The sequence below is a fragment of the Pongo pygmaeus genome, chromosome X (assembly GCF_028885625.2).
Source record: "Pongo pygmaeus isolate AG05252 chromosome X, NHGRI_mPonPyg2-v2.0_pri, whole genome shotgun sequence".
Classification (NCBI taxonomy): domain Eukaryota; kingdom Metazoa; phylum Chordata; class Mammalia; order Primates; family Hominidae; genus Pongo; species Pongo pygmaeus.
The window spans coordinates 122562990-122582520 of record NC_072396.2 but is presented as its reverse complement, the minus strand read 5'-3'; the positions used below and the strand labels follow the sequence as shown (position 1 = coordinate 122582520).

The window sequence follows — 19531 nt, the reverse complement described above, 5'->3', positions numbered from 1 at the left end:
CATTTTTGGAACTCTAACACCACGTCAACAGAGAATTACTTCATTATTCAAATTCTGATCTCAAATCAGGGGTTCTCAACCTGCGGCAATCTGACCCCACAGGGGACATCTAGCATTATCTGGAGACATTCTGGTTGTCAAAACTGTTGGGAGGATCAGGATGCTACCAGTATTTAGTGGGTAGAGGCCAGGGATGCTGCTAAATATCCTATAATGCACAGCCTTCTCTCCCCCGTGTAACAAAGAATGTCAATAATACTAGGATTGAGAAATCTCCTTTAAACTAAATCAGTCCTACCACTAAGCTTGTTTTGTTTTTGGCAACATAAGAATTTTTCTTTCTTTCTTTCTTTTTTTTTTTTTTTTTGGTGATGGGGTCTCAGTTTGTTGCCCAGGCTGGAGTACAGAGGCTTGATCATGGCTTACTGCAGCCTCGACCTCCTGGGCTCAAGTAATCCTCTCACCTCAGCCTCCCAAGTAGTTGGGATCACAGAAGCACACCACCATACCTGGCTAATTTTAAATTTTTTTATAAAAATGGGGTCTCCCTATGTTGCCCAGGCTGGTCTCAAACTCCTGGCCTCAAGTGATCCTCCTGCCTCAAACTCCCAAAGTGCTGAGATGATAGGAGTGAGCCACCATACCCAGCCAAGATTCTTCTTCTTCTTTTTTTTTCCTTCCCCCACCCCAAACCCCCCTGCCCTAAGGGTTTCTGTTCCTTGCCAAAGATTATTATTCTTACTCATCTCTGAAACCTGTCAAAGACAATCTACAAATAATGGACATCTTCATGGCTATGGTATAGTAAGCTCACTCAGTGTGTACCAGTAGAAGAGCTGAACAAGTAAAAATACTTTAACCTAGTCTTCTAATTCATAATTGTCACATACATACATCTATGTGTGTGTATCTCCATTTTGCTATTCCTTTTTTTTTTTTTTTTTTTTTGAGATGGAGTCTCATTCTGTCACTCAGGCTGGGGTACAGTGGCACAATCTTGGCTCACTGCAACCTCCGCCTTCTGGGCTCAAGCAATTCTCCTGCCTCAGCCTCCTGAGTAGCTGGGATTATAGGCATGCAACACGACGGCCGGCTAATTTTTGTATTTTTATTAGAGACGGGTTTTCACCATGTTGGCCAGGCTGGTCTTGAACTCCTGACATCAGGTGATCCACCCGCCTCGGTCTCCCAAAGTGCTGGGATTACAGACATGAGCCACCATGCCTGGCCCATTTTGCTATTTCTTTTCTAACTCTGCTACCTTTCTTCCTTTAACATTATAATAAAAGTCATACTTCCCCCAAAAAAAAAAAAAAAAGGCATCACTACCCTATTCTTTCCTAGCTCCTCTTAAAAACACTCCAGGTCAGTACGATTTTTAGAAACAGGGCTTTATAGTTTCCAAAATAAAACCAAATAAAAGCACTATAAAAAATCATTGGCTGGGCCAGGCGCAGTGGCTCACGTCTGTAATTCCAGCACTTTGTGAGGCCGAGGCAGGCGGATCACTTGAGGTCAGGAGTTGTAGACCAGCCTGGCCAACATGGTGAAACTCTATCTCTACTAAAAATACGAAAATTAGCTGGATGTGGTGGTGCATGTCTGTAATCCCAGCTACTTGGGAGACTGAGGCAGAACTGCTTGAACCCGGGAGGTGGAGATTGCAGTGAGCCGAGATTGTGTCACTGCACTTCCAGCCTGGAGACTGTCTCAAAAAAAAAAAAAAAAAATCATGGCTGAACAGGAAGTTTAATAAATAATAAAATACCACATGGAAAACAACTGGATGGGTGCAGTGGCTCATGCTTTTATCCCAGCACTTTGGGAGGCCGAGGTGGGCAGATCGCTTTGAGCCTAGGAGTTTGAGACCAGCCTGGGCAACATGGCAATACCCTGTCTCTACTAAAAATAAAAAAATTAACTAAGCACAGTGCAGGCATAGTGGTGCATGCCTGTAGTCCCAGCTGCCTGGGGAGCTGAGGCAGGAGGATCACCTGAGCTAGGGAAGTTGAGGCTGCAGTAAGCCGAGACTGCACCACTGCACTACAGCCTGGGTGACAAAGTGAGACCCTGTCTCCAAAAAATAAATAAATAAATAAATGAATAAAAAGAAAAGAAAAAGAATGAGAAAGAAAATGATCACAACCAAATATCTCTTTCCAACCTGATACTTTATAGCTAAAATAGAGTTATGGAAAGATTTATGGATGGAAAGATTTTGCTCACAGTTGCTGATGGGGTAAATCCATCCTTTTGTTGTGTGTATAGGGGACAGGGATGGGGGTGTTATTCAGAAAGAAGACTCTAACGACTTGATCATCAAAACTGGTAAGAATTAACATAGTTTTTTTGTGTGTGATAGAAGTGGAGTCTCACTGTGTTGCCCAGGCTGGTCTTGAACTCCTAGCCTCAAGCCATCCTCCCACCTCAGCCTCCCAAAGTGCTGAGATTATAGGCGTGAGCCACCAAAATTCTTAACCAAGTCTTCTTCCTCTTTTTTTTTTTTATTTTGAGACAGAGTCTCGCTCTATTGCCCAGGCTGGTGCGATCTCAACTCACTGCAGCCTCTGCCTCCTGGGTTCAAGTGATTCTCCTGCCTCAGCCTCCCGAGTAGCTGGGACTACAGGCACCTGCCACCACGCCTGACTAACGTTTGTATTTTTAGTAGAGACAATGTTTCACCATGTTGGCCAGGTTGGTCTCGATCTCTTGACCTCGTGATCTGCCCGCCTTGGCCTCCCAAAGTGCTGGGATTACAGGCGTGAGCCACCGCGCCTGGCCCTTAACCAAGTCTTCAAGGGTTCGGAATTATCACTGCTTATGTTACAAGCCTGCTCAGGGAAGTAAAGTATATTGAAAACAAGTCAGTTTTCTTAATTTGGGGGAGATGAAGAAATGTGAATATGATTAAAATGTTACATTACAAAGATAATGTGTGTTAAACATATAAAGATGAGGACACCACTGGAAATGTAATCATAACACCAACTTAGGTAAGGGAAACTTGTTGCTAGGGTCAGCTCGAGTCCTCTGCTTAACAGAGCTAGTGCAGTCAGCGCCGACATGTGATTTCCCTTTTGCTTACAGTTGCAAAAATCTGTAACTAATTTAGCCTTAAGCATTTGGTGGCTCTATCCTCTAAGGGCATACAATAGGTCCGCAATTCCATGACAGCAGATTTTTCTCATTTGGCTGAAATCATATGAAATACTTTATTTCTGGGGGAAAGATATGAAAGGATTTTCTATACTGAAAAGGAATAAAGAAGGGATATCAAGACTAACAATATGAATTCAGTATATCTTGTAATGAATTTTTGTCTTTGCCTCTGAATTTCAGTCTTTTTCTCTGTCTCTTCCCTCCCCAATCTTCTCATTATTTCTGCCTAGGTACTTCCCTTTCTCATTTATCCATCTGCTGTCTCTTCTTCCTCCATCTCCAATATCTCTCATCTTTAATAGGATACTTTATTTCATTTATTTATACCTTGCATGTCTTAATAAAGATTTAGGATATAATATCCCCAGTTTTTCTAATGCAGATCAGCAGAATATTTCCTTTCTCATTTCTAAAGCAAAATGAAACACTAAATTAAATTGCTCATAACTATGTAGCTGTTAATAATTTTTTTCCTGTAGTCCAATTGCCCTCTAGAGAAATCAGGTTCTCTCACCTTCCTTAGAGGTTAACAAAAACATGTATAAATAGTTACTTACCCTTGGATGAAAAGCTATGGCAGTGACAAAATCTATATGTTGAAAACAGCAAAGGCATTCTCTTCGAGAAATGTGCCATAATCTGACTGTTTTATCCATTGAAGAAGAAAGAAGAAAGTAGTTCTATGGGGAAAATGACATTGACTATGTTATCACTTACGAAAAAGAACCCTATTTATACAATAAAAGTGAACTTTTGGTTTTTGTATCCCAACAGTTTTGTTATTGTTAAATGCAGCATCGGAAAGAACAAAAGATTATCAAATTCACTTGGAAGATCCTATTTTCCCCCAAACAGTTAAATACCATATTTCACTGATTCTATAACTTTTTGACATTACCTGTTCTGAAATTCAGATGAATCTTATCAATGTCTAAAGAAATCTGCCAGGCACCAGCAGAGAACTAAGGTATGCCTTAGTTGTTATCACCTGCACATATTGGAACTTAGCTATCAGTATAAGGCATCTATTCATTTTATTGTCACTTCAGTTATTTTCACATTGATAACACTGGTGAATTTTAACTCACAAAGATCTCTAATTGTCATTTAAAATGTCTTCAAAAAGATTACCCTATAATGCAGCATGGAAATGAAAAGTTATTGTGCACCTGTCACTCTCTAGGCAAGAAGATTAGAGAATAGAAATTGTCAAATCTTTCAGAATAGATCACAGAGTGTTCAAGGCTAGAACTGACTTAGGCACCGTGATGGCCCCATCGCCCAGGAACCAAACATCTATCTGTCAAAAGCTTTCAGCTGGCAGAAGCTCATTAATTCCTGAACATAATCTATTTAAGGAGGAGTTATACTGAATGAGAAAACTCAAATGACACCTCTGTATTCTTTGGTGTGCCTAAAGGTGCTAAACAAATCAAGGCAATGATGACATTTATCGCATACTTACGATGTGTTAAGCATTGTTCTTCGCATTATATAGCAACACTATGAAGTAGGTACATTGTGGTATACCTGTTTTCAAATAGATGGTATACTTTATGATTAAAAGTAAAGAATTAAAAAACAGAATTTGGAAGATTCACAATAATCTTTGAAACATCTAACAACAATCATTTTTATTTTCAAGATCCACTCAGTTTCAGAAAAGTTTTGAAGAGTATATGCAGTTTGCATTATAATTTCCTGTTGATTAATAACAACTGTATAAAAACTTAACCTATGGCACACCATGAACCTATGTTCATTAAAACTGAGTTTATTTGGCTGGACACAGTGGCCCATGCCTGTAATCCCAGCACTTTGGGAGGCTGAGGCAGGTGGATCATTTGAGGTCAGGAGTTCGAGATCAGTCTGGCCACCATGGTGAAACCCCATCTCTACTAAAAATACAAAAAAATTAGCTGGGCATGGTGGCCCACGCCTGTAATTCCAGCTACTCGGGGAGGCTGAGGCAGGAGAATCGCTTGAACCTGGGAGATGGAGGTTGCAGTGAGCTGAGATCGTGCCACTGCACTCCAGCCTTGGCGACAGAGCGAGACTCCGTCTCAAAAAAAAGAAAACAAAACAAAAAAAACAAAAAACAGAAACTGACTGTATTCAATTCCTGCAATAGTTCATTGCTTTGAGCATATGAAAGAGGTATGAAGACATCCCTAAAATATTAAGTGAAGGTGCTGAAGACATGTTAAGACTTGTTCCAAATAAGTATTCTTTAAGAAAGACTTGTTCTTTTATAAGTATTTAATAAATACTTTTTATTAAATAAACGAAATTAAATAACGTTCTTAAACTAAGCACTGATCTTGGAAGTCAGATAAATTAGATTAAAATCTAAGTTCTACCCATAACTAATTTTGTGATTTTAGATAGGTCACAGGGGCTCAATCTCTTCCTCGAGACAAAATCAGGTTGTCTACCTCATGGGGTTGTTATTCTAAGAATTAACAGGTAATTCTTGTTATTGGCACAAAATACACCTTCAACAAATAGAAAACTCACTAAAAACACTGTGACAGACATTAAAGAGAAACAATATCTGGTTTGAGTTGGTGTTTGAAAAGCAAAAAACAGTAAAATAATATCTGGTTCCTACCCTGGAGAGGCTTAGAATCTTGTTGCAGAAATTTTGTTCCTTTCCTCTAGATGGAGGTGGGGTGGAGGAGTTGGGGATATGAGGATAGACCTTTAGGAACCATTCCTGCATAGGGCAGCACCTCATTGAAATAACTCATCTAGACTAGTGCGTCTCAGACTATTTCTGGTGAAGGACTGTTTTTGTTTTTTTAAATTTCCAATGAGTCGTGGACTGAAACTATTTTAAAATACAGAAAACATTTACTAGAAAAATGAAATAAAAATAAAAGGCATATAAAATAAAAGCCCCATTTTATATTATTATACAAAATAGAAGCCCAAGTTTTAAAAGATTAAACAGGTATAAACTTATTGTGAAAACTGCCATAAACACTTCTAAATAGTTTACTCTTGGTTTCTGCACTTATCTCTTCACAGACTGGTATTCTATATTCATATCATCAAGGACCAGGAAGACCAGGTGGTTTATAGGCTGGCACCAGTCCTTAAAAATGCACATTACTCACTTGAGACAATTAGGTAGCTGGATAGATACTAAATCATATTACTGCTGCCTCCTAAGAGATAGAATGGAAATAAAGTATAAAACGGAAAGAAAGTATAAAAAATTTATGATTTCTTAAATCTTTCAATGTGTCCAACATCTGTTATTTTTGTCATCCTGTTTCCTTGTAGTGATTAGCTATTGTGACACTGGAATGGGCTAGAGAGTAATGCTCCAAAGTCATAGGGTTTGAACCTAAACTCCCGTAACTCCCTAGCTATACGCCTTTAAGCATGTTCTTTAACATGTATGGACCGTTGGTTTTTTAAATCCTTGATAAGGAAACATCAACAATCGCATAAGGTTGTTTTGAGGGTACGAACAGAGCACATGTAAAGTACTTAACTTTTGTCTGTGTCCCCAGTGGCTAAAATGCTACTTGGCAGATAGTGATGATGATGATGATGATGATGATGATGATGATGATGATGATGATTGCTAATATTAACTGAGCATTATTATGTCCTAGGCAAGTGTTTTATATTTACTAGCTCAGTTAATCATTATCATCACTGCTAACATTAATTGAACATTTATTATGTTCTAGGCAAGTGCTTTATATTTACTAGCTCAGTTAATCTTTCCCTATTATAACCCTATGAGGAAGGTATTTTTATTATGTCTATTTTGCAGATGAGGCATGGTGAGGTTAAATAACTTGCCCAAGGTCACACAATGTTAAGGGGCAGACTAGGAAGAATATGTACCTTGGGAGTCTGGCTCCAGAGGTCATTTCTTAACCAGGTGGTAAAATGATCAACAGATATGTTTTGAGTGAATGAAAAGTACTTGGTACATAGCAGGTATAGTTGCACAGGTTCTCAATTTTTTTTTTTTAAACTATTACATATTTCCTCCATGAAGGAAACAAGGGAATAGTCAGTGAAATAGGAAGGGAATCTAGAACATACAGTGCTCCAAAATCAACTAGTTCAAGAAAGATCAATAGCATAAAATCATCAAATGCTAGAGAAAGGTTAAGGAGAATGAGTTCAAAGAAAAGGTATTAATTCTGGTAAGAAGGTGGTTATAACAGTTAATTTTATGTATCAACTTAGCTATACTCAATTATTTAATTATTAAGCTAGTACTCAATTATTTAATCAAACACCAATCTAGTTGTTGCTGTGAAGGTATTCTTTACATGTGATTAATACCTATAATCAGTTGATTTTAAGTAAAGGAGATCACCCTTGACTATGTGGGTGGGCCTCATCCAATCAGTTGAAGGCCTTAAGACAAAAAACTGAAGTTTCCCGGAGAAGAAATTCTGCTTTAAGACTATAGCATTAGCTCCTTATACGCAGAATTAATATATGATTCAAATAAGAATTTCTTACTTTAGACCATGAAAGATCGAGGAGATCAGCAGTATGTCCTTTATATTTGCAAAATGGCCGTTGCCGAAAGGGTGCGTTTTTATCATCAGGGTCTTCATCAGTTCCACTGCATACCTATTTGGATATAAAGATAAACTTTGAAACTGCAATGTAAAACTAGTTTCACATTCTTCCCACCCCGTCTGTTCTCTCATCATTTTGTATGATGCCTGATTCAAATCTTGAGTCACCAAAAAGCAAGCTCCCCTTTATGCTGATTTACTACTTAGCACCTCTTCCTTTCATCTCCTTGCCCTAACAAACCAGGGTCATCCCTGAAGACATCATGCTATCACAATCTTTTCCCTCCCTAATAAAGCCCCCACTTTGTCCTTTCTCTAAGCATCTGTTCCTTCAGGAGAGGTGACGGCCAGTACCAGCGAGTGAATCATGATTGGTCTAAGCTAATGAAGATTAGCTGATTTCCCTTCCCAGTGGATGACTGGTTAGGTATGTGGTACAATTCCATGAATTAGACATCGGGCAAAGTTTATGGGGTAGGGATGAGGGGAGGCTTCTAGAGAGATTTTCTCACCCTTAAAGAGGGGCATACTAATAGGACTCCTCCTTTCCTGCATCTGAACATTGCTGTCTTCATGTGACAACTAAGACTGTAGCAGCCATCTTAAGACCATAGTGTAAAAAGCCAAAAGGAACAAAACAAAGAGTACAAAGCAGGGAGATAGTAGGACGATGCTACTGAGCTGCTGAATTAACCAACCCTGGAACCGCCTTACCTCCAGAGTTGCTTCCTCATTGTTTAAGCCATTTTCAGTTGGATTTCTGTTATTTGAAGTCAAAAGCATACTGACAGAGGTAGGTAGAAAATAATGCCATACATGTATACTGTGCATCTAGTTACAACATGCTTTCGTATTCATTACCTGAATAAATTCTAACAATTATTTGAGGTAGGTATTAACAGTATAAAGATGAAGAAATTAGTAAAAACAAACAAACAAACAAAACACACAAAAAACCCCTGAGGATCAAAGAGGTTAAAATAATATATTAAAGGCCACACAGCCACCTGTGAACAGCAGAACCAAAGCAGTAATACAAGTCATCTAACTGTAAGTCCAAAGTTTGTCCTTCAAATGTTTTACATGACATAGCATGAGCAAGAACAGAGGGTTAGCTAAGCCTTGCATATTTAGGGAAAGGTAGGTAGGATGATGAGGACAGAGAAAACAGTATATGGAGATGTAGTCAGAAATTAGGGTAGAAAAGTACTTTGGGATCACATTTAAAAAGGCCTTGGCCAGGCACGGTGGCTCACGCCTGTAGTCCCAGCATTTTGGGAGGCTGAGACAGGCAGATCACCTGAGGTCAGTAGTTCGAGATCAGCCTGACCAACATGGAGAAACCCCGTCCCTACTGAAAACACAGTATTAGCCGGGCATGGTGGCGCATGCCTGTAATCCCAGCTACTTGGGAGGCTAAGGCAGGAGAATCACTTGAACCCAGGAGGCGGAGGTTGCGGTGAGCTGAGATCACGCCATTGCACTCCAGCATGGGCCACAAGAGCGAAACTCTGTCTCCAAAAATACATAAATAAATAAAATAAAATAAAATAAATAATAAAAAGGCCTCAAATTTGTGGCTTAAAAGTTCAGACATGGAGAGCCAACACAGGTTTCTGAAAGGAAAAAACCACCACCATCTTACCGGTGCTTCAGAAAAAGAACTCTGGGCAGTAATGTAAAAGATGGTTTGGAGAGAGCATGGAGGCAGGAAAAGCAGTCAATAAGTTTAAGTAAGAATAATGAGGGCTTGAATTAGGACAGTGGCATGGGGATAGATTAAAAACTACCACTATTATTCGTGTAGAACTTTACAGTTTATAAAAAACATCTTCACATTAACCATGGAGGTAGACCACCAACACAGACTCCTGTAACCTTTGCCAAGCACTTCTAATGCTAGATGACTACCATCCTTGCCCCCCTCAATTTTGCTACCAGACTAGTGAGCACTGCTGGGAGACATACAGCTAAACAGGCTTCCCTCATTACATACAAATCAGATTCGGAGTTTTACTCTTGTTGCCTAGGCTGGAGTGCAATGGCATGATCTTGGCTCACTGCAACCTCTGTCTCCCAGGTTCAAGCCATTCTACTGCCTCAGCTTCCCAAGTAGCTGAGATTACAGGCACATGCCACCACTCCTGGTTAATTTTTCATATTTTTGGTAGACACAGGGTTTCACCATGTTGGCCAGGCTGGTCTTGAACTCCTGACCTCAGGTGATCCACCCGCCTCGGCCTCCCAAAGTGCTGGGATTACAGGTGTGAGCCACCATGACCAGACTAAATTTTTTTTTTTTTTTAGACAGAGTCTCACTCTGTCACCCAGGCTGGAGTGCAGTGGTGCAATCTCGGCTAACTGCAACCTCTGCCCCTCGGGTTCAAGTGATTCTCCTGCCTCAGCCTCCCGAGTGGCTGGGATTACAGGCGCCTGCCACCATGCCCGGCTAATTTTTGTATTTTTAGTAGAGACGGGGGTTTCACCATCTTGGCCAGGCTGGTCTTGAACTCCTGACCTCATGATCCACCCGCCTCGGCCTCCCAAAGTGCTGGGATTACAGGCGTGAGCCATTGCACCCAGCCTAAATTTTTTAAGTTATAAAGTAATACATGATCAGCGTAGACAATTCAGAGAGCAAAAAAAAAAAAAACAGAAAAATTAAAATCACCTCAAACCTAACATTTTGTCTCTCTTCAATCTTTCATTTTTAAAAAATGTATTTGAAATCATATTAAACATGAAATTTACCAATCTTCCTATTATACCATTAGCATTTTCTGTATTTCATGCTTTGAAAACATTTAGTAGCTGCATAATATGGATGCATCATGATTAATCATTCTTCCTTTGTTGGTCACTTAGACATTTCCAACTTTTCTGCTAATAAAAACAGTGATTCGGCCAGGCGTGGTGGTTCACGCCTGTAATCCCAGCACTTTGGGAGGCTGAGGCAGCCAGATCACCTGAGGTCAAGAGTTGGAGACCAGCCTGGCCAACATGGTGAAACTCCATCTCCACTAAAAATACAAAAATTAGCCGGGCGTGGTGCGCACCTGTAATCCCAGCTACTCAGGAGGCTGAGGCAGGAGAATCACTAGAACCTGAGCGAGACTCCATCTCAAAAACAAACAAATAAAACCCAGCAATTCAATGAATGCCCTGGAACATGAATCTTTGAATCTTTATCCATATTTGACTATTTCCTTATCTTTTTTCTTTTTTTTGAGACTGAGTCTCGCTCTGTCACCCAGGCTGGAGTGCAGTGGCACGATCTTGGCTCACTGCAACCTCCGCCTCCTGGGTTCAAGCAATCCTCCTGCCTCAGCCTCCCGAGAACCTGGGATTATAGGCACACGGCACCACACCCATCTAATTTTTGTATTTAGTAGAGACAGGGTTCTACTATGTTGGCCAGGCTGGTCTAGAACTCCTGATCTCAAGTGACCCACCTGCCTCGGCCTCCCAAAGTGCTGGGATTACAGGCGTGAGCCACTGTGCCTGGCCTATTTCCTTATCCTTATATTAGGGTTATTACTGGGTCAAAAAGTTTAAACCTGAAACTTTTATAGTCACTGTTTTTTTTTTATGTTTGAATTAAAAAAACAATACTTCTTAAGTTCCAGGATACATGTGCAGAATGTGCAGGTTTGTTACATAAACGTGTGCCAGGGTGGTTTGCTGCACCTATCAACCCATCACCTAGGTATTAAGCCCCACATGCATTGGCTATTTTTCCTGATGCTCTCCCTCCTCCCATCCCCCTGACAGGCCCCAGTGTGTGTTCTTCCCCTCCCTGTGTCCATGTGTTCTCATTGTTCAGCTCCTACTTATAAGTGATAACATGTGGCGTTTGGTTTTCTGTTCCTGCATTAGTTTGTTGAGGATAATGGCTTCCAGTTCCATCCGTGTCCCTGCAAAGGACATGCTCTCATTCCTTTGTATGGCTGCATAGCATTCCATGGTATATATGTACCACATTTTCTTTATCCAGTCTATCATTGATAGGCATTTTTGTTGATTCAATGTCTTTGCTATATAGAATAGTGCTGCAATGAACATATGCCTGCATGTATCTTTATAACAGAATGATTTCTATTCCTTTGGGTATATACCCAGTAATGGGATTGCTGGGTCAAATGGTATTTCTGGTTCTAGGTCTTTGAGGAATTGCCACACTGTCTTCCACAATGGTTGAACTAATTTACATTCCCCTCTTCCATTTGTTTTAATAAAAGTAGGTAAGCATAAAAGAAAACTTTAGAAAAACAGAGTATAAAGAATCAAAAGATGTGAAATCCTATCACTCAGAGATAAAGAATATTATTAATAATTTAGCATATTTCCTTAAAGTCTTTTATCTATAAATATTTATAGGGCCAGGCACGGTAGTTCATCCCTGTAATCCCAGTGGTTTGGGAGGCTGAGGCAGGAGGATTGCTTGAGGCCAGGAGTTTGAGACCAGCCCGGACAACACAGTGAGACTGTCTCTACAAAAATAATCATTATTATTATTATTACTATTTTTTGAGATGGAGTCTTGCTGTGTCACTCAGGCTGGAGTGCAGTGGTGCAATCTTGGCTCACTGCAACCTCTGCCTCCTGGGTTCAGGCGTTCTCATGCCTCAGCCTCCCAAGTAGCTGAGATTACAGGTGGCTGTCACCATACCTGGCTACTTTTTGTATTTTTAGTAGAGACGGGGTTTCACCATGTTGGCCAGGCTGATCTTGAACTCCTGATCTCAACTGATCCACCCACCTCGGCCTCCCAAAGTGCCGGGATTACAAGTGTAATAAGCCACCGTGCCTAGCCCAAAAATTATTTTTTAATTAAAAAAATAGGCCAGGCGCGGTGGCTCATGCCTGTAATCTCAGCACTTTGGGAGGCCGAGGCGGGCAGATCACGAGGTCAGGAGATTGAGACCATCCTGGCTAACACGGTGAAACCCCGTCTCTACTAAAAATACAAAAAAATTAGCTGGGCATGGTGGCGGGCGCCTGCAGTCCCAGCTACTTGGGAGGCTGAGGCAGGAGAATAGCGTGAACCTGGGAGGCAGAGCTTGCAGTGAGCCAAGATCGCGCCACTGCACTCCAGCCTGGACGACAGAGCGAAAAAAAAAAAAAAAAAAAAGATTCCTGCCCTGATGGAGCTTACTTCATGGTGGAGAGGATGTACTGAGATGGCTAGAGCAGTTTCTCTTAATAATATGAACTAATGAGTTAGTTACAGATGTCTGCCCATTTTGCCGGGCGTGGTGGCTCACGCCTATAATCCCAGCACTTTGGGAGGCCGAGGCGGGCGGATCACGAGGTCAGGAGATGGAGACTATCCTGGCTAACATGGTGAAACCCGGTCTCTACTAAAAATACAAAAAATTAGCCGGGCGTGGTGGCAGGCGCCTGTAGTCCCAGCTACTCGGGAGGCTGAGGCAGGAGAATGGTGTGAACCCGGGAGGCGGAGCTTGCAGTGAGCCGAGATCGCGCCACTGCACTCCAGCCTGGGTGACACAGCGAGACTCCAACTCCAAAAAAAAAAAAAAAAGCCAGGCATGGTGGTGCTTGCCTGTAGCACAAGCTACCCAGGAGACTGAAGTGGGAGGATTGCTTGAACCCACAAGTTTGAGGTCACAATGTGCTATGATGGTACCACAGCACTCCAGCATGGGTGACAGAGGGAGACTCTTATCCCTTAAAATATATATGTACATTTATAGGTACTTTTTAGTCAAAATTGTGGTAATATTGTATCCAATTTTACATTCTGCTTTCTTCACTTTATGTTTTATTGTGACCATTTTTAACATCATTAAATAGTCTTTGAAAACAATTTAAGGACTGCATGTATTTTACTGCATGGGTTATACCAGTTTTTATTTTCCAACTGTTAGAAATTTAGGTTGTTCAAATTTTAGCTATTATGAGAACACTAAGATGAGAATCTTTTTACTTATCTTTCAGAATATCTAATAATTTTTTGGTTTGTTTTTGTTTTTTGTTCTATTTTTTGGTATTTATTTTTTCTTGATTATTCCTTTATGATAAAATATTAAAGGTGGAATTACCAAGTAAAATGTTATATACATATATTTTCCTTTTTTTTTTTTTTTTTTTGAGATAGGGTCTTGTTCTGTCGCCCAGGCTAGAGTGCAGTGGCATGGCCTCGGCTCACTGTAACCTCCGCCTCCTGGGCTCCAGCCATCCTTTCACCCCAGCCTCCTGAGTAGGTGGGACCACAGGCATGTGCCACCACACTCAGCTAACTTTTTTTGTGTTTGTTTGTAGAGACAGGGTCTCTCTTTGTTGCCTGGACTGGTCTTGAACTCCTGGGCCCAAGTGATCCTCCCACCTTGGCCTCTTAAAGTGCTGGGATTACAGGCATGAGCCACCATGCCTGGCCACTGTCTACTTTTTATTATGGGCATTTTAAATATATACAAAAGTAGATGGAAGAGTATAATGAACTCCATATAATATATTGAACCCCATGCATCCATCACCTGTTTTAACAATTATCAAAATTTTACCTACTTTATCAGTCTTCCCATTTTTATTTTTGCTGCAGCATTGAAAGCAAGATCTAGACACTAATAATTTTATCAGTAGATACTTCTATATATACCTCTGATAACCCTTCTTTTAAATATGATTACCATGCCATTCTCATACCTAAAAAATACCATTTATATCATCTAGTATCTAATCCATACTCAAATGTTGTAATTATCTAAAGATTTTCTTTTTGAGACGGAATCTCGCTCTGTTGCCCAGGCTGGAGTGCAGTGGTGCCATCTCAGCTCACTGTAACCTCCGCCTCCCGGGTTCAAGTGATTCTGCTGCCTCAGCCTCTCGAGTAGCTGGGTCTACAGGAACACACCACCACACCCAGCTGATTTTTTTGTATTTTTAGTAGAGACGGGGTTTCACCATGTTGGCCAGGCTGGTCTCTTTAACACCTGACCTCAGGTGATCCATCTGCCTTGGCCTCCCAAAGTGCTGGGATTACAGGCATGGGCCACTACGCCCGGCCTATCTAAAGATATTATAAAGTTGGATTGCTATGGAAAATTATAAGGCTTTTGACATTCATTAGCACATACAATATGTAGCAGATATACTGTATTGCTTATTTGGAATACCAGAATTAACAAGACATTTCTTATCTTTTTTTTGAGATGGAGTCTTGCTCCATCACCTAGGTTGGAGTGCAGTGGCGTGATCTTGGCTCACTGCAACCTCCACCTCCCAGGTTCAAGTGGTTCTCCTGTCTCAGCCTCCCGAGGAGCTGGGAATACAGGCACCTGCCACCACACCCAGCTAATTTTTGTATTTTTGGTAGAGACAGGGTTTCACCTTGTTGGTCAGGCTGGTCTCGAACTCCTGACCTCAGGTGATCCGCCCACCTTGGCCTCCCAAAGTGCTGGGATTACAGGCATAAGCCACCGTGCCTGGTCCTTATCTTCTTATAGTTTGTTCTCAGTATAGAAGTCAGAATGATCCTTTTAAAATAAATCAGATCATGTCATTCTCTGTTTGAAAACCCACTGATTCCCATCTTACTCACAGCAAAAGCCAAATTCCTTGCAATGTCCTATATGTTCTGATCCCCGCATCGACACCTCTATGTTTTCCTTTTCTATTTTCCTCTCCTTCTCACTCACTGGCTCCAGCTGCCTTTGCTGCTGTTTTTTGAGCACACCAGAACTCCTGCTTTATAGCAGCTTCACTTGCTGCTCTCTCTACCTGGAATGGTCTTATCATATGATCATTTCCTTACCTCCTTTGTACTTTGCTCGAACAACAACTTCTCAGTGAAGCTTTGCTCACCCACCTTATTTACTCCCTGCCATCCCACTTTGTTTTACTTTTCTTCACAAAACTGATTACATTTGGAGATACACATGCAAAAAAATGAAATTGGACTCTTATATTACACCATATACAAAAATAAACTCAAAATGTATTAAATACTTAAATGTAAGGCCTGAAGCTGTAAAACTCCTAGAAGAAAACAGGAAAAAAGCTTCTTGACATTGGACTTGGCAATGATTTCTTGGATATGACACCACAAGCACCAGCAGCAAAAGCAAAAACAGACAAACGGGACTGTATCAAACTAAAAAGCTTCTGCACAACAAAAGAAACAACCAACAACATGAAAAGGCAACTTACAGAATGGGAGAAAATATTTGCAAACCATGTATCTAATGAATGGTTAATATCTAAAATATGTAAGAAACTCCTACAACTGAATGTCAAAAACCCCAAAATTCAAACAAATAACCCAATTTTTAAAATAGGCAAAGGACCTAAATAGACATTTCTCCAAAGAGGACATACAAATGGCCACTAAGTACATGAAAAGGTGCTCAACATTACCAATTAATCAGGTGATTTGATTTCCAAATCAAAACCACAATGATATATCACCTCACACCTGTTAGGATGACCATTTTATATGAATATATATAAAAGATAACAAATATTAGTGAAGATGTGGATAAAATGGAACCCTGTACAGTCGATGGGAATGTAAATTGGTGCACCTACTATGAAAACCAGTATGAAAGTTCCTGAAAAAACTTAAAATAGAACTACCATATGATCCTGCAATTCCACTTCTGGGTATATATTTAAAATAAATAAAATCAGTATGTCAGAGAGGTATCTGAACTCCCATGTTCACTGCAGCATTATTCACAATAGCCTAGACATGGAAACAACTTAAATGTCCATTGACAGATGAATGGATAAAGAAAATGTAGCATATACACACAACAGAACACTATTCAGTCATAAAAAGAAAATCCTGGCATTTGTGATAACATGAATGAAACTGGAAGGCATTATGCTAAGTGAAATTAAGGCAGATACTTTCTGGACAAATACTACATAATGCCACTTATATGATGAATCTAGAAACATCAAACTCATAGAAGCAGAGTAGAACAGTGATTGAGAGGGCCTTGGGGCTGGCGAAACAGGTGGTATTAGTCAAAGGGTACAAAGTTTCACTTTCAAAATGATTAAGTTTGAGAGATCTATTATATAGCACAGTGCCTACAGTTTACAATACTGTATCATATACTTAATAAATAAGACAATGAGAATAAACTTTTATAGGTGATGCTTGGGTTATGGCACAGACTGTGGTGATGGTTTCATGCTTATATACTTATCTCCAAACTCATTAAGTTCTATATAATAAATATATACAGCTTTTTGAATACCAATCATACCTTAATAAAGTGGTTTAAAAAATTAACTTATAGCCTGGCACAGTGGCTCACGCTTGTAATCCCAACACTTTGGGAGGCCAAGGCGGGTAGATCACCTGAGGTCAGGAGTTCGAGACCTGCCTGATCAACATGGTGGAACCCTGTCTCTACTAAATACAAAAAAATCAGCCGGGAGTGGTGGTGCATGCCTGTAATTCCAGCTACTTGGGAGGCTGAGGCAGGAGAATCGCTTGAACCCAGGAGGTAGAGGTTGCAGTGAGGCAAGATTGTGCCACTGCACTCCAGCCTAGGCAACAATAATGAAACTCTATCTCAAAAAAAAAAACTTTATATTATAAAATTTACTTATTTTCTGTCTTCTTCCACTAGAATGTATGCTCCATTCTATTTTTGTCTCTTGTTCACAGATATTTTTGTCTCTTTTGTTCACTTACTATATCTCTAGCTCCTAGAACAGTGATTAATAAAAATAGTAGGCACTTAATAAATATCTGTAGACTGAATGAAGACATAGTCCCAGACCTCAAGATGTCAACTATTGGAGCATAATGGTTAAAAACATAAGCTCTAGAGACAGAGCAGGGTCATAATTCTGATGCTATGACTGTGTGAAGTTGTCGAGTTACTTAACAGCTCTAAACCTTCATTTGTAAAGTTAGGCTATTAATAGTACCAAGACAAATCTGTATCAAATACTGCATACCTACATTTCACAAAAATTCTCTCACTCCCTTATAGTTAACTTCCTTTACCCAAGTTCTAGATTCTAATGATATACTCTCAGAAATTTTTCTTTTTTTTTTTTTTGAGACGGAGTTTTGCTCTTGTCGCCCAGGCTGGAGTGCAATGGTGCGATCTTGGCTCACTGCAACCTCCGCCTCCTGGTTCAAGTAATTCTCCTGCCCCAGCCTCCCAAGTAGCTGGGATTATAGGCACATGCCACCATGCCCAGCTAATTTTCGTATTTTTAGTAGAGACCGGGTTTCACCATGTTGGCCAAGCTGGTCTTGAACACTTGACCTCAGGTGATCCGCCTATCTTGGCCTCTTCAAAGTGCTAGGATTATAGGCATGAGCCACCGCGCCTGGCCCAAAAAAATTTATTCGAGACAGGGTCTTGCTCTGTTGCCCAGGCTGGAGTGCAGTGGTGATCACAGCTCACTGTAACCTCAAACTCCTGAGCTCAGGTGATCCTCATGCCTCAGCCTCTCAAGTAGCTAGCTGGACTACAGGTACATGCCACCACGCTTGGCTATTTTTTTTTTTTTTTTTAAATAGAGACATAGTCTTGTTATGTTACCCAGACTGGTCTCAAACTCCTGGACTCAAGCAATCCTCCTGCCTGGGCCTCCCAAAGTGCTGGGATTATAGGCATGAGCCACTGCATCTGGCCTATTCTCAAAAATTTTAAGCAGCAGTTAAATGCTATAACACCTATGCTAATGTTCCCTAGTCATGCACATTAAACATAAATTTGCAAGAAAAACATTACTTTCTAGGTAAATAGCATACTTACAGCTTCTAGTATCAAAAAGAAATTTTATACTTATTAAAATGGATACAGTATATTCATATTTGCAATCTGATGCAATTATCAATTCTTAGAAGCCATGAGCTCTAACAGTATCTGCAAAACCCAACTATTAAAAAAATCCCTACTTTATAAGTGTCTAAGATAATGGAGCATATTAAACATGCACCTCTTCCTGTCTTTCTTACATTTATTGAGCTAATTTTGAAAATTAACAGAAACAGAAAATAGCCAGAATTCTAGGCTTGGCATTACCAATGCATAGGTGAGTGATCTTGGGTACATCGCTCTGTATGTTCAACTGTACAATACTTTTATATATTATATTTCACACAGATGCTAAGACAAAATACTGAAAAAGTACTTCAAAAGAGATGAAAAAGATATCACTATCATAAGAAAAAAAAGAATACACACATCAGGAACATAAACTCCATTGTGTTTACTGTGCCTCACTGTGGCTAGCACTAGGTTAAAAGATAATTCCTGGTGTCAAACTCTAATGGCATGTGAAATAGAAGCCTCTTTTAACTGTCCCCAAATAAAATGACAGAAGGGAAACAAACCCCAAATGATCTCTTCCCAAAAACAATGGATATAAATGTTATTTCTCATGTAAAAAGGCTTTGTATTCAATAAAATTGTGAGTTACTTAGGTCTGTTTGGGGTTAGATGGATGTAGTTAAGGATCTATAAGTAGGATTGCTGAAATAAGCACAATAAAAGATACTACAGATAGTCTCTATTTTTAATAGTAATCAATGCCTGGAAACTGTATGGTAAATTAAACTGATAAAAGCAAGCCCTTTTCCCTAAAGCAAAGCAGTTAAAATTATCACTGCTACATTAGTCAGTGAGGCTTTATGGAGGAAGTGGGCCATGAAGAATGGGCATGCTTTGAATAGAAAGATGATCAAGGCATCCAAATAAGGGGAACAATAGGAATAAAGGTCCACAGGCAGTAATTCAACATGATTACGGGCCTGCTACAGTCAGGAATGGAATTAGATTCCAAGGATACTAAAATCTGTGAAGTACAGTTCTTTG

The 19531-nt window shown here is 40.1% G+C and overlaps 1 protein-coding gene across 2 annotated transcripts in view; it reads right to left on the bottom strand.

Moving 5' to 3' along the window:
• Nucleotides 1–19531, bottom strand: part of WDR44 (WD repeat domain 44) — a 102609-nt gene that overhangs the window by 9435 nt on the left and 73643 nt on the right. For both annotated transcript variants that reach the window (XM_054471960.2, XM_063660603.1), the window contains exons 13-14: nucleotides 7657–7770; nucleotides 3717–3839 (exon numbers count right to left, since the gene is read on the bottom strand). In XM_054471960.2, the coding sequence (XP_054327935.1) occupies nucleotides 3717–3839; nucleotides 7657–7770 (237 nt within the window). The remainder of the gene's footprint in view (nucleotides 1–3716; nucleotides 3840–7656; nucleotides 7771–19531) is intronic.